The sequence below is a fragment of the Chiloscyllium punctatum genome, chromosome 33, assembly GCF_047496795.1.
Source record: "Chiloscyllium punctatum isolate Juve2018m chromosome 33, sChiPun1.3, whole genome shotgun sequence".
Classification (NCBI taxonomy): Eukaryota; Metazoa; Chordata; class Chondrichthyes; order Orectolobiformes; family Hemiscylliidae; genus Chiloscyllium; species Chiloscyllium punctatum.
In genome coordinates, this window is record NC_092771.1 from 19,637,077 (window position 1) to 19,653,414 (window position 16,338).

The 16,338-nt window shown below is 41.7% G+C and overlaps 1 protein-coding gene across 1 annotated transcript in view; it reads left to right on the forward strand.

Annotated features, from left to right (window-relative positions):
• LOC140458330 (uncharacterized) overlaps nucleotides 1-16,338 on the forward strand; it is a 42,244-nt gene that overhangs the window by 21,127 nt on the left and 4,779 nt on the right. Inside the window, exons 8-11 of the mRNA XM_072552719.1 lie at nucleotides 49-110; nucleotides 2,146-2,300; nucleotides 12,195-12,304; nucleotides 14,174-14,272. Of these exons, the coding sequence (XP_072408820.1) occupies nucleotides 49-110; nucleotides 2,146-2,300; nucleotides 12,195-12,304; nucleotides 14,174-14,272 (426 nt within the window). The remainder of the gene's footprint in view (nucleotides 1-48; nucleotides 111-2,145; nucleotides 2,301-12,194; nucleotides 12,305-14,173; nucleotides 14,273-16,338) is intronic.

Here is a 16,338-nt window from a genome sequence, read left to right on the forward strand (position 1 = left end):
CCATAACCATTCTATGATCCTTATCTATTGAATGATTTTCTCTTTTAGTTACAGATGATCTTGCAGCCAAAATATGGCCATTTTGTGCAAGCAGTGATCAAACAATTTGGGTAAGTGAAATTTCCCTACCAAGTGATTTTGTGTAATTACTCAGTATTTCGTTTGTGGCTTAATCTTGAGTTGTGCAATAACAAATAACTCTTCCTGTGTTTTATCTTTTTTTTTCCCTGTGGAGTTTAGACTGCAGGTCTCCAGCCAGCAGTCATGTCTGATCTTGAAATGGGGGAAAGAATATTTTTCTAATTATAGTGGGCGGCACGGTGGCAGTGGTTAGCACTGCTGCCTCACAGCGCCAGAGACCCGGGTTCAATTCCCGCCTCAGGCGACTGTGTGGAGTTTGCACGTTCTCCCCGTGTCTGCGTGGGTTTCCTCCCACAGTCCAAAGATGTGCAGGTCAGGTGAATTGGCCATGCTAAATTGCCCATAGTGTTAGGTAAGGGGTAGATGTAGATGTAGGGGTGTGGGTGGGTTACGCTTCGGTGGGGTGGTGTGGACTTGTTGGGCCAAAGGGCCTGTTTCCACACTAAGTAATCTAATCTAAAAGTTACTGCAGATGTGGGTGTTGCTACCTGGGCCAGCACTTATTATCATCCACTTGCCTCTTTTGAAGGTAATTTGTAGGCTGTCTCATTGAACTGATGTCAGTACACCCACAATGCCACTAGGAGGGTTTTGATACAGGAATTAAAAGTTTTCTCCATTTCTGCTAAATGGAACACTAAATTCAGGTGCGAGGCTGAAGTTTAACAATCAGGAGGTGCATAGAAAGAGAATAGCCAAGGTCTTTTCCCCAGTATTATGCAGTTCAATCCAAAACTAGACTGCATAGGTTTCAGGTGAATGGGGAAGGATTTAAAAGGACCTGAGGATCAACCTTTTCAAGTGCCAGGTGATTCATGTGTATGGAATGAGCTGCCATAAGAAGTGGTGGAGGCTGGTACAATTACAACATTATTAAAAGGCATCTGGATGAGTATACAAATGGGAAGGGTTTACAGGGATATGGGGGCTAGATTAACTCAGGATATCTATTTTTAGCATGGAAGAGTTGGACTGAAGGGTCTGTTTCAATGTTTTACTGCTGGCTCAAATAGAGAAGAAAGCTGTCCCTGTGATTTTGATTTTGAATTATACGATCACTGTACAAATCAAATCTGAGTGGTCAGGAGTTTGAAGCAATCAGGTTTTTTTTTGCTCTTATGCTTATCTAATCTGTCCATTAAAGAAATTCTTGTGCCCCACCTTCCCTCACATCCTGTTTAATGATTGTCACACTCTAGAAATTGTCTTCTAAACTAAGATTTGTACTTTAGATTTCAAACTAGTGACATGAGTGATCTTGTGAAGAGATGGATCCATACTTTAAGTCTGTGTCCAGTTTCTGGAGTGTTAATAAGTTTATATCAAGAGCTTAAAACTAGAGTAGAGACATTCTACATTAGCTTACCAGAATGTAGGATGAGCAAGGTGTTATATTTTTAGTTCAATGTTTTTAGTTCAGTTTGATGGAGAGTTGTCTGAAGTCAAGTGTAACTTGTCCCTTCTAGAAGTTGCTCAAAGCAGTTAAGGAAATGCTAATTGTCTGCAGAAGTCTTCCAGACCAGGAATGTTTGTTTACAACTCTTAAAAGTTGAAAATCTTTAAGCATGCAAGAGAAGTTTTTAAAGCTCAGGATGGGAACTTAGCTGTTAAATCTAACTTCTATTAGATGGAATAGAAACATCTTTGTAATTTTGATATCACTATAGTAGTGTTGCTAGAGTAGTTAAGACTTTGTAAGGTATATGAAATGTTAACTTGTATACAGTTTTCTTTGATAATCTGCTTCCATTTTCACATTGAAACCAAATGTGTGCCAGTCTTTCACATTAAAATAAATTCAATTTAATCTAACATGTATCATGTCTATTTCAAAATGAGATTAATTCAGTAGTGGGTTCCACTACATAACACTTGTTAGTGGTGTTTTTGATCCCTGTGTGCAGCTTGTTTAGTCAGCTTTATAACATAGCTTGTTCTAATATCAACTTTTGTTTTCTCTTTTTTTTTTTTTGCTCTACTCTATGCCCCCATCTCGAACTGAAGGAGAGGATCTGTGTTTGTAACAAGTGATCTAGTATTTTTCAACAACCCGCCTTCCAGTCATGAAGTTTTGGATTTGTTCTTCAGTTCTGTTAATTCCAGGAGTGTTTTGGCAGGGACTGACTTTGCAGTTGATCCTTACTCCTTCTTTGTTGGAGGTAAGGTAAGCTAAAAAGCTGCCTGAATACAGACTAATGTTTTTAATTCCTAGGTTCAGAAACTTGGAATGGATTGCCATGATGGCTAGGTTTTTAATTGGTTTCTATTGTGTTTATAATCTTTAACTAATCAGTAGTGATGTGAATGTCTTCACCAATTAGACCTTTTTTAATTCCTCATTCCCTCCCAGGAACCTCTAATCTATCTGAAATGCAAAAATTGCTAGTGAAACACTGGCAGTCATGATTTGGAGATGCTGCTGTTGGACTGGGGTGTACAAAGTTTTAAAAACCTGATGAAGGAGCAGCACTCTGAAAGCTGGTGCTTCTGAATAAACCTGTTGGACTAAACCTGGTGTTGTGATTTTAAACTTGAGATACTAGGAGCATCTGTGGAGAGCTTGTTTTTGACTCTGACTCCTCTTCAGAATGTAGTGGAGTAATTAAGCAGATACCCTCTATACAGCTCACATTAGTGAACTTGACCAGATCAGTGGCTAACTTTTGACCTTTTCACCTTCCAGAGTATATAAGGTGTTTGAATAAGGCATTGATTCTGGAAAGGGTTGAAGTTGCATTAGGTTCCATCCAACTGATGCCCATCTTAGGCATTGAAGGGGCGGACTGGTCCCTTTGCTGGATTCTGGTCTTGTAATTGTATTTAATTCATCAATGTAACTTGTGTAGTAAAACAATCTTGTCTAGGACAAATTTTGCCTTTAGTTGACTCTCTTGGTTTATTCTACCACTGCTTCAGTTAGCCCTTTTGATTCAGCAATTTGGTCAGTTGTATTACTGCAATAGTTGAAAGGATTGGTGACATTACCCCAACCACACATTGTCAGCCATGTGTACCACAACACAAACAGCATTGCTTGTGAGTACACTGAAAGAAATTGCAGTAACCTTGGTTTGGTTTTGGTTTAAAAATGTCTATATAAAATTTTTCCTGCCACTTTGGGGTGTAAGCAACCAACAAAATTGCACCTTCTCTATCTCTACTATAAATTACATTTTTTGGATGTGGGTAATACCACTTGTTAAGACTTTATAGCTTCTGTAGGCAAATAGTTCAGATACAAATGAAACTTTCTGCAAAACAAACTTTCCAACCCATTCTCTCTGCATTTTGGTCCTTAAATCTTACCCCTCATCAAGAGCACAGACCTGCCGGACCCCATAGTGATCGTTGCCTCAGTGTGACCCAAATAAATTTTGTGCCCCCTGCCCCCAAGAAACCCTGTGGTGAAGCTTCAGCTTTGGTCTGTATAGGATGACCTGCAGGCGGCTGAATTTGTCCAGTAGTTGGGGATTGTACATGTGACAGTATGAACAAACTTTTGCCTCTGAGCAATTTTGAATTCAAAAGAAATTTTGAATAAATGCCTACCACTCATCCATTTTGATTTGACAAGTGTACTAGGGCAGCTGCTTGCCAAACTGAATTTGGTCCTTTCTCCAGCAAGAAATCTGTGCCTTCAGGTTGTGTAGATGCTAGTCATGCCCCCCCCCCCCATTGTCTGTTTAAATAACTAAAGCAAGCAAAGACCATTCAATAAAATATTGATAGAGGTTTGATTTAATGCTAAAGTTTCCCCTGATATTTATTTTAAAAGAAAATCTTTTCTCTCTCCAGTATGTTCAGTGCCTTCTCTACCACTGAAAACGAAGCAAGATAATTCCACACATTTTAGTCACCCTCTGAAATGTTTCCTCATCTCCTCCATTCTGAATGGTCTACCCTACCCTGTATCCATAATTCTAGGCTACCCAAACAAGAAAATGTCCTTCCTGCATGTCATATTTCCAGTCCTGTTTGCTTCAATCTGATTTTTCTCCCAACCCTGTCTTTTCAAACTTTGGTTCTACTGGGTCTGTCTACTAATGTCTCATCACAGGACAGTCCTGACGTCCATGGTATGAGCCTTGTGATCCTCCATGCCACTCCCTCTGTGGCAACTCCCTCTTTATGTAAGGAGACCAAATCTCCATGCAATATGTCTGGTCTCTCCAAAGCCCCCTCCTACTTCTGAGTGCCAATGTGCACTTACCTACCTTGCTGCTTGCTCCCCCTAGCCTGTCTACCTTCAATGATAATCAGTCTGTTGGTGCAACCTTTAATTTAGGAAGGTAAGCAATGGGCTTCATTGCAAGTGAATTTGAAAGTCCCTTTGCACAGTAGCAAATGTCACTAGTGGCAGCTGGAAACTACAATCTGAATGGTATTTTTCATCTACATAGAGGAATCTTATGCAGTGGTAATGCCCCTATCTTTGGGCCAGGAGATTCAATCCTACCTGTTCTGTAACAGCATCTGTGTTGAGAAGCCTCTGTTTGAGTAGTGTTTGTGGACCTATCTGGCTGTGGTCAAATGGTCTACACTTTCCTCCTTGTAAGAAATTGGAGTACTAGTTACCTGAGAAATTGACTTCCTTTTTTTTTCTTGCATACTTAAATTCAATATGTTGTCTTAAACTGAAGCATTGGCTAAACCAAGCAAGTTTCCTGCCCCACTTTCTTCCCCCACTCCCACAAAACATCAAGAAGCAACTGCGAATGCAGCAATGAAGATGACTTTGAATTGCTCGATGCTGAGTTGACCTAACACAAGGTAGCGGCTCCCAGAGGACACTACAGCTAATAACTGCTTTGGCACCGTTCTGGGGTTTTGAAGGTAATCCTCTTGGGGTCATGCTGTCTCCATGGAACAAACTGCCTTGTGCAGGCAACTGATAGGGCTAAACCATGGCAACATGTCATGTGACCATATTTTTAATAATATGATGGAATTCTTACCGCTGTCTTTGTAGGTTCTCATGCTACTGTTGCTACTCCTAGTGTAGACTAAGAGTTAACTGAAGCATTTGTTTTGATGCATCATAGCTGTTGCTGGTGGTGTGGCACTTGGCCCACTCAAGTCTGAGAATTTATCTTCAGCCAGCAAATTTTAAGTAGACTAACTTTCCATTCTAATGCTCAGGATCTGATCTTTGTTATTATGCCAACCCATCCGGTTCATGAACATTTGGCAGAAAGGATGCCATTCTTTATCCAGTCTAGCCTATGTGACTCCAGACCATAGTGTGGTTGACTCTTCACTAGCTGCTTAAATTGAGCTTGAGCTACTTCGTTCAAGATCACTTGGGGTTGGGCAACAAAAGTTGACCTTGCCAATGCTTCCCCTATTCTATGACAAGGTTACGAAGTCTCCTTGCATCTGAGAATTGTGCTCAATTGGCAACTCTAGTTCAAGTGACTGCCACTCCCTTTAAGGTGACGGAAAGTTTTCAATAAAGCAATTCCCATAAGTCTTGAATTGCCATCTGGGGTTTCTAATGTGTTGTCTTCAGATTTTAATTGTTCTACTTTGGAGCCAGCACGTACTTTGAGCAGTTAATGGCTGTCTTGTATGATTTTAGACATTACCTCAACGCCTGTTTTGGTGTCTCAGCTTTTAAATTGCTATCTTTAAACTCCTAGTCTCGTTGTTACCTCAGTGTACTCAACTATGTAGCTGAGAAGCCTCTGGTTCTTGGGCTGCAAAGAACAACAACTGTTTCAGACAGTATTACAGCTGTACGCAATCTTTCTTTCCTGACAGCATTTTCCAGGAATTCTATGGAATTTGAAGGAAATGTGGAATTTCCTTCAACCACCTATCTAGATCAATCAAGATGTTGATTCCTGATGTGACTTGCAAATTCAAAATTTGATACTAATTGTAGTCTCTGCTAAGGAAATAAATGTTAAGTGTTTTAGTCACTTGTCACCCACCCAATCATAGAAACATAGAAAAAATACAGCGCAGTACAGGCCCTTTGGCCCTCGCTGTTGTGCCGATCCAAGTCCACCTAACCTACACTCGCCCGCTATCCTCCATATGCCTATCCAATGCCCATAGTCCACCACTGATACTGGCAGGGCATTCCCATGAACTCTCAACTCAGAGTAAAGAACCTACCCCTAACATCTGTCCTATATCTACTGCCCCTTAATTTAAAGCTATGCCCCCTCGTAATAGCTGACTCCATACATGAGAGGTTTTCATGGTCAACCCTATCTAAACCCTGAATCATCTTGTACACCTCTATCAAGTCACCCCTAAACCTTTTTTTTCCAATGAAAACCGCCTCAAGTGCCTCAGCCTTTCCTCATACGATCTTCCTACCATACTAGACAACATCCTGGTAAACCTCTTCTGCGCCCGCTCCAGTGCCTCCACATCCTTCCTGTAGTATGGTGACCAAAACTGCACACAATACTCCAGATGCGGCCGCACCAGAGACTTGTACAACTGCAACATGACCTCAGGATTCCAGAACTCCATTCCTCTACCAATAAAAGCCAGTATGCCATATGCCTTCTTCACAGCACTATTTACCTGGGAGGCAACTTTCAGAGATCTCTACATGGACACCAAGATCCCTCTGCTCATCCACACTACCAAGTATCCAGCCATTAGCCCAGAACCCCATCATCTTGTTACTCTTACCAAAGTGAATCACTTCACACTTACCCACACTGAACTCCATTTGCCACCTTTCTGCCCAGCTCTGCAGCTTATCTATATCCTGCTGTAACCTGACACATCTTTCCTCACCGTCAACAACTCCACTGACTTTTGTATCATCCGCAAACTTGATCACCCAACCTTCTAGCCCCTCCTCCAGGTCACTTAAAAATGACAAACAGCAATGGTCCCAAAACGATCCTTGTGGAACACTACTAGTAACTGCACTCCAAGATGAACCTTTACCATCAACTACTACCCTCCATCTTCTTCCAGCCAGCCAATTTCTGATCCAAACCTCCAACTCTCTCCCTCAATGCCATATCTCTGTATTTTTTGCAGTAGCCTACCATGGGGAACCTTATCAAATGCCTTACTAAAATCCATATACACCACATCTACTGCTTTACCCTCATCCACCTCCTTAGTCACCTTCTCAAAGAATTCAATAAGTTTGTGAGGCATGACCTGCCCTTCACAAAACCATGCTGACTATCCTTGATCACGTTATTCCTATCCAGATGTTCATAAATCCTATCCCTTACAATTCTCTAAGACTTTGCCCACAACAGAAGTGAGACTCACTGGCCTATAGTTACTAGGGTTATCCCTACTCTCCTTGAACAAGGAACTACATTTGCTATCCTCAAATCATGCCCTGATCAGTCAGTACTGTAACACTAGCTGGAGACCACTGTGTACTGTTGCCACATTTATCCCTGTGCTATTTTGCTTGTCTTGGTTTTTTTGGGAAGCCGCATGCTATCTCCTCATGGGAATGATTTTGTCTGAGCATAGATTCTGAAATCGGTGGAAAGTCAGATGTGTTTCTTCCTCATTGGTTGCCTGGCAGCAGCATCAGTTGTTTTTACTGACACTAACCTCCTTCGTTTAATTGATCCTCATAGCGCGCAACATAATTAACCTTTTTTACTGTTGCATTTTCCTTAAGCAGTGCAAACAGTAAGTTAACAGTTGCAACAATCCCTGTGCTCAGTAGATTGCTCTAAGTAGAGCAATAGGGTTTTTGTCATTCCATTCAATCAGGATAGGCCAGTTATGAGTGCTCAACCTTAATCGCCTTGGACTTCAAGAATGTTCACTTGTACAAAGCCTTCCCCCAATATTTGACTGACTGCAAAAGACCTGAGAACTAGCTAGGAGGGCTAAATATTGGTCAAGCTCTGGCAGTAAGGACTGAACAGTACAAGTTGAATAACTCAGTGGTGGTTGCAATAAGAACTGGCGAGTAGTTCTTAATTGCAAGTGTGCTGTTTGGCCATTGTCTGCGCTTCCAAGGTGTGGTGGACATGGGCATTCAGAATTTTAGCACTGCTTATCAACCCTGGACAAAGCTTTCCTCAAATAGTCTAGCAGGCATCTCTCTCTTCCATTTTACTATGTAAAGGAGGATGTGCTAGTTACCAAGACCATCTCCAAGCCCATCTGCAAGCATGTGCTCTATATCCAGAGAATGCTGGATGTTGTAAATTCAATCTCCTGCAGACACTGTCTCAAATCTCTCTAGGGTCTTGAGACTCATCTATTTAGAGATGGATAAACTGAGCAGGCTTATTAGTGATACTATACATCCTGGGAATACATGTCTTTGTCTTCCAAAAGCCACACTGAGGGAGTGTTGGAAAAAATTAACACTCTTTTTTTTCAGCCAGTTTCAACCACTCAAAATTAGCCTGCCTTACCTGTTGGAAATTAGTACCCCACCCCATCACAATACTGAATTCTCCTTTTTATTACATGGTACATCTTCAGAAATTGTTTTTCTTACAAACTTTACCCTGGGCACTTGACTGAGCTTCCAGAAGGTATAGCTGTTGTAGAGTAGTACTGTTGATTGTGTTCACTACCATTTTTGATCCTGCTCTTAAAGGTTCTCCATTCAGGTCTCCTTTCCTCCTCCCCCATCTCCCTCCCCCCCCCCCCCCCCCCCTCTCTAATTTGATGATTTTACAATATTCTTTCAATATACTCCAATGTCCAAGCTGTGCTTATTTTCCAAGATTGCTCTGACCTTGGACAGGAGTTGGGATGACCTGTTGAGATTTAGCCAGGATGCTGGGGAGGCCTTCTCTGGAGTACTGTGCAGTAATGGTTGTCCTGTTATAGAAGACATTTTTAAGCTGGAGGGTCCACAAGAGATTTACCAGGAATGAAGGGTTGGAGTTAGTCTGGGATGACTTCACAGGAGCAAGTACAGTTGAAGGGTAACCTTAGAGCTTTATAAAATCATGAGGGATATAGAGCAGGTGACTGTCTCCCTCTAGTGGGGTTGTCTCAGATGAAGCAGCATATTTTATGGTGAGAGTTTAAAGACATGGGGCAATTCTTTTTTTTAGTGACTTGTGTGGAATGAACTTTCAGAGAAAGTGGAGGATGTGGGTATAGGTAGAATGTTTAAAACATGTTTTGGATTAGTAAATGAACAGGAAACATTGACAGGGATATGGGCCAGGAGCAGGCAGGTGGAATTAGTTTAGGGTTTACATTTTGGAGTAAAGGGTCTGTTTTTAGTGCTGTATGGCTGACTTGATGTTTAAAAGCTGTGTGCTGTCATGGGCTTGTTTGTAAAAGAACAAGTGTTCTCCTTGGTGACTAGTAAATCTGACTATTATTACTGACATGGATGAGCGGCCTTGTTTTGTGTTGCAATCTGCTCAAGGGCCATGTATTTGGAGGTCCTGAGGTTGACATTACAGCAGATTGTTCCTTTGCATGTTCATTGAGTTGGATTCAATATCCTGGAGCATCAGGACTGGTGGTATTGCAAAGATCAGGTTCAATATTTGCTCTTGTACATGCTGTGGAAAAAGCTTAACTTCTAGACTTGTCCAAAGATGCTGTAATTGCAGGTGGTGTTGGACTCCTGGCCAACTCTACACAGCAAGCTGCTTTTTTTTTGACTGACATTTTGTTGGTATAACTAAACTGTTTTCACTTTTAAGGCTCGGGATTAAAATCGCAACACCAGGTTACAATCCAACAGGTTTATTTGGGAGCACTGCTTCAGGTGACTGGAGTAGGACCATGAACTGAATTTATAGCAAAAGATTAGTGTCATGCAAGTAAAATTTCATATATTTAACTAACCTTGATGGTTAAGTCTCATCTTTAGAATGGGTTACAGATTTCAGTTCTTTACAGGTTCAGAACTGAAATCTATAACTCAAACATGAAAAATTAACCAAGTTTGTTAATCATTCTTTTGCTATAAACTTACAATCCTACTCCACTACCTGAAGGAGCAGAGCTCTGAAAGCTAATGCTTCCAAATAAACCCGTTGGACTGTAGCCTGGTGTGATTTTTAAATTTTAGTCTACCCAGTTCAACACCAGCTGTTCCTTGTCATCACTTTAAGATGTTACTGCTTTTTGTCACTTTGTTCACTTGGTGTCACAGTGCCCTCATCTGGTTCTCTAGTTTCATTGCAATGTTTAAATTCACTAACTTTGGTTTTTGTTCTAAATTAGTATTACCTTGCTGAATCTGTTGTGGTTTAACTTTACAAAAGATTTCCTAACCAAGATAAAGCACTTTATCACTGGAAATGTAGTGAGTGCAAGTTAAGACTCTTTTTTTTTTAGACATTTGGCTTAACCATTCATATGTAGGGGTTGCAGGAAAAGTGGGGAATTGATTCCAAATTATGCTTGTTTAGGGAGAGACCTGACATCATGCGCTGACTGACTACAGTAGAAGGCCAGTCTGTATTTGAGGTGCAGTATTAGTGATTGAAGGAGCCAGAGGTGAAGGCTTACCATATGGAATGGATTCCTTTTTTTTTTCAGTGCCTTGAGGTAGATTGAACAGTCTCCAGAATTGGAAAAGGGGGGAACTTGCAAGTCAGTGGAACAACTCCTGTCACTTCACCCCCCCCCCTCCCCCACCCCGCCCCCAGAGTTAACACCAGTGCTATGAGCTGCACGTACTGCCCCTGTTTCCCTCCATGAAGTTTAATCTCTTGAAATGCACTGTACTGATCCTGCCTTCTGTTTTGTAAATGCAGTAGGGACTTTTTGAGTAGAAATTGGTTTTACTGATTTTAGAATCCCTATGGTTTGGAAGGAGCCCATTTGACCCATTGAGTTCACATTGACTGACTGTCCAAAGAACATCCTACCCAGCCTCTCTCCACGACCTGCTCCCTCATGTTCCCATGGCTAATGCACCTAGCCTCCCCATCCTGGCCCCTATGGGCAATTTTAGCATGCCACTCCACCTAACTCTCGCACTTCTGGACTGTGGGAGGAAACCAGAAGAAATCATGCAGACGTGGGGAGAATGTGCAGATTCCACAGTCGCCAGAGGCTAGAATAAATCTGGTGCTTTTGAGGCAGCAGTGGTAATCATAGTGCCTGATCATACCAGTGGTAATCATACCATGCTGCCCAATCTAATCTCAAATATCCCCTCAAATTGCTGTTAAGCCTGGCCACTAATGTTATCTTTCCATATTATGGGGCTTAGCAAAGATATTTGTACTTTGAGGAAATGTAGGCCAATACTTTTTGATCTGACCTTTTGAACCTTGAATGCAACCATCTCCATTTATCTCTCTTTAGTGCATCATTCTGTTTTTTTTTTAGTTTTGGTTGGAAGTTTCAATGTTTTCTTGATTTTCTTCTACTTGATTCATTTTAGTGACTTTGCTAGCAGGACCACAATAGAGCAAATTATCTACTTTCAGAATCTTGGAGTGGGCTTTCATCAAATCACCATACAGGTCCTGGTTTTCTCCAGGCTAGGTAACCTGGTCTGTCAGATCATCCTGGTATGCTGATTTTATCATTCCAGTAAACCTTCAAATGCCTTGGCTATCTCCCTTCCCTTTGGATCCAATGTTTAGTTGTAGTCTGGTCTAACTAATGTCTCTGCTTTTTGACCGTCGCCCTCTAGAAATGCACTTCACTGCTTTTTTTTTTACTTGGTCTCCATGTAATTACTTTAATCCTTGGTTTTCTCAGTCTCTAAATGTGGCTGCTTTGTCCAATTTTTATTTTGAGCTCACTCCTCCTACCTTCAGCAAAGGATGGATCAATTAGTGTTCAAGAATAAAGTGAGAATGTGGGTAGTTTTGACAGCTGCAACTAATGTGAATGCAGGTGGAAGTGTTAGCAAGGCTTTCAGTGCAGACTAGTCAATGTATATTGACCTAAAGATGCCTTAGGAGGAAGCTCTTTAAGTCACCTCTGCTTTGTGGCTAGTGTCAGCTACAAGGAAGTGTCTTAGAATTTGCTTGATGAGTCAGTTCTTCCGTCACCATGCTGTTGATTCTGAATCCCCTCCACTTGATTACTGAGTCTGAAGTGCTGGCAAATCTAAGTTTACTTTTGGTGTTTTTTTTTTTTGAAAATTTCTTTCCTAGGTGCAAGACTAGATCGGCCGTATAAACGCATCCACTTCCCAGGATTTGGAATTGCCATCATCCTGTTGTGTGGCCTGGCAATCGTCTCCCTCCCAATCCTGGCTTTTCTTGTGAGTGCAAGCAGTGTTACTGACATGGAATTCCAATGTTGTGCTTCAGTCATCTACATAAGGTCCAGTGCAGTGATGTGTAAAATGAGATCTTGTTCACGTTAACTTTAAATTTTGAGGATAATATGACATCTTGACAAAGATGTCTGATTTTAGCTCAGTTGGCTGGACAGCTGGTTTGCAGTTTTGAATGATGCCAAGTGTTCAATTCCTAAACTGGCTGAGGTTACTGTGAAGAACCCTCCTTGACCCCTCCTCCAGAAAGTAAACCCAGATACAGACAAGCAATATGCAGAACCTGGGTGGGGGGAGAGGAATGGAAGGGAGAGAAGGATAGATAGAGGTGGCTTTGGGGTCCATACAAAGTGTCATCAAAAGCAGCATGGTTGCAATAAGTTAACCTGTGAAGCCTCTGGTGGCATGATGTGGACTGGTGAAGCCCAGAACAGTGAAGGGAAAAAATCTGGCACCATTCTCATTCATGGAGCCTATGCGTGGTATAAACTTTCATGGTATTATTGACCGCCCTTGACCAATGGCTCCTATCAAGGTATAGTGGCCCTCTGGTTAGACCACTGCCAGTCATCTTTCTGCATACAGCCCTATGGTATGTTAAGACTGAGACTTTATTTGAATGCCAGTTATGTTATATAGACACCATCCATTGTAAAATGGACAGTATCATATTTTTCTTTACTCCCTGTATTTTCTACAGCTTGGAACCAGTTGCCCATGACTGTCAGACTTGACTTTTTAAACTGATATAAGTGGTCCTAAAATCTTTAATGCCTAAAAAGCTGAATGCTTGTTGAGACTCCATTTTCATACAAACAAGCAACATATTGCTAAAATATGGTCACCCAAAACTTCCTGCTATGGATAATCTGTCCACAAGGGTGAGTGCTACAATCCTCCTTCAGTTAAGGAGGACTGAGTTTGTGAAATCTCCTTCAGATAATATCCAGAAGAATACCTAAATCATCCCTAACCTCCAATTCAAAATAGTCCTGACGTACAATTGTAGTCTTTGCAGGGTAGCTGGTTTCAGGCCAACCTGTTCAGAGATGTGATTGCACACTTGAACCTTCAAAGGTTCCACACCAACTTAACCAGGCTCTTAACCATTCGATGTGATCAGGTGGCTAGACCTCTCCTCCCATCTCCTCCCCCCCCCCCCCCCCCCCCCCCCCCCCCCCCCCCCCCCCCCCAGGGGAGGGGAATCCAAAACTAGAGGGAAGAAGTTTAAGATGGAAAGGAAAAGTTTGAGATCTGAAGGGTAACCTTTTCCCCAAGGGTAGTGCATATGTGGAATGAGCTGCCAGAGGAGGTGGTGCAGGTGGGTACACTGTTCCAAAGGCATTTGGACAGATACAAAGATTGGAAAATTTGAGGGATATGGACCAAATGCAAGCAAATGTTCCATTTGGGCAAACCTGGTTGGCATAGATGGGTTGGACCAATGGGTCGGTTTCTGTGCTGTATCTCTCAAACTGAAGGATAGAACATGTCAAGTTTAAATGTCCCTGACTTGTGTATACCATATTGAGTTAAATGTAAATATTTTCTTATACCTGTGAACAGTACATTATACTGTATGTTAACTTGCATGTTAAGTGACTTGTGTATTCTCCGGGACATTTTGTAACCTGGAGACTGCTTTAAGTGTTTTGCATTGGAACACATTTATCACCAAAATGCTGAGGTCAAGCCACTTCATGGTGTTGATGAGGGGTTTGGTTTCCTTCCCATGATAAGGATTAAATATAGCATTGAGTTGCTGTTTTTTGAACTAGCTTCAAATCCTACTTGTTTTTACATTTTTATTAAAACCAAATTGAAATGTGTTCTCTCTTTTTGTGTTGGGTTTAGTGCTGGAAATACAGGTTCTGTGCAGCTTGTCAGAAGAGTTTCACATTTGAAGCCTGGGATGTTGAGCGTGAGAATGCAAGTAACATACCACTGCCTGAGGTGAGTTTTTTCAATTCTTCCACCGCAAAAGTACATTTTTACTCTTAATCTTACATGGTGCAATTGTTCCAAATGCTTTGGCTTGGAACACACCCACTTAAAAGTATTCAAGTCAGATGTGTACATTGTGGGTGGCTGAGAGTCTTCCTCCCTCTTTTTTTTCTTTCCTCCCTGTTTTCTCCCCTCCTTTCTTTACCCCCCCCCCCCCGCCACATTGCCCTCCATTAACCCTTCATGAAGCTAATACTCTGTACAGTAAAGCTCTTGCATCCAGTGTCCTCCAGAACTGGGTGAGATAACTTAGTTTGGCCCCAGCTAGTGTTAAACCTTTAGCTTGTCGAGCTCTTTTTGCTAGAGCACCATGCAGTTCCTTTATCTGCCTCATGATGTCAAGATGATTCACCAAATAGTAATTCTGTATTGATTCTGCACTAAAGATGTTGGGAAGAATGAGGGCTAGTAGTAGTTTCTGAACTGCAAACAAAGTTTGCTTTTAGAATTTAGATTTTGGGGCAAATGTAACTAACATTCCCTTGTCACTCAACTCCTGGATTTTCTGTATGTGCCTTTTAAACTTGGAAACCTTCCAGAAGGTGCTGACTATGAATTTCCTCAGGATGCTGGTAAGCTTGAGTCAGAAGTCATGACACCAGGTTATAGTCCAACAGGTTTATTTGAAATCTGCTTTCGGCATGCTGATCCTTTTGTCAGGTGAAGTCAAAGCTCTGTTTTCAAAAATCAGTTGAGCTATAAACCCTGGTGACTTCTGACTTTGACTCCAGTCCAACATCAGTGTCTCCATATTAAGCTTGAGGTCACCCTACCTCCGTCTGTAGGTGATCAGTAAACTGGTGAGAATTTCCAATCTGGTTCAGTTTCTACTGTTGGCTTTACTATATAAAAACACCACTTTTAATTGAGAGCTGGATTTTGAAGTAAACTGCCATTGCTATTGATCAGTTTGCTCGCCGTGCAAACCTAACTTTGAATATCTAACTTCTCCACTACTTTCGACTTTCTGAATCCCATTCTTTAATTTGGGTGTAATCCAGTGCATCATGTTTCCTGTCTGAGTGCTTAATGATTGGCATAACTGTGGCTGGAGAACATGGCTCAGTGCCAGGGATCTGGGCTTGATTCCACCTTTTTTTGATGTCTGTCTTTGGAGAGTTTGCACATTCTCCCTGTCTGTAGGTTTCCTCTCACCATCAAAGGATGTGTTGGTTAGGAAAATTGGTCATGGTAAATTGTCCAGTGTCCAGGAATGTGCAGGTTAGAGGGATAGGATGAGGGCTAGGCAAGAGTCAGATGTTTTGAGGGTTGGTGCAGACTCTCCAATGGGCTGAATGGCATCTTTCTGCACTGTAGGACTTCTCCAATTGACTTAATACATTGCCAGCAAAAGGTGAGGTGGTAAATGTATCACTATCTATCTGCAACATCTGAGTAGTAAGATAAGACTACATCTGGAAGGTTAAATGCCATATTTTCCCTTGTTAATCAATTGGTACATCATAGTTAAAACCCTGAGCTGGAAGATCTACTTCTGGACCCATAACACCCTTCAAACTGAGCTTTAGGTAATCTGGTGAGTGCAGATGTTGTCACAATTCACTGGTGATGTCAATTTAAATTTTATCCACCAGCTTCACAACTCACTCCTGGTGCACATGGGCACTTCCACCCCAACTAACCCATTACTGCTAATAGCACATGTCCCCAGTGTGAGGTTATCTTCTCCACTGGGTCAGTATCTGCACCATCCACTTCATATTTAAAGAACAATCCAGGATTGGGGGTTTGACAATAGAGAAAATGCAGGGAGGCTGTTTGAATGAGGGGTTGCAATCTCTGGATGATCAGCCACTGGTACAAATTGTCAACTGTCTCTGGGATCTGTTGGATGGATGGATAAACTATTTTCTACCTGAACTGTAGACAGGCCTGATTAAAACTGGGCTTAGTGTCTGCTTCTTTCAGGCCTGTCCTGTGATCTGACCCAATGAGGCTGTTCCTTCAGCACATGCTCAATAGTGATTTGAGTAATGGTCCTGTTGGCTCTGCAC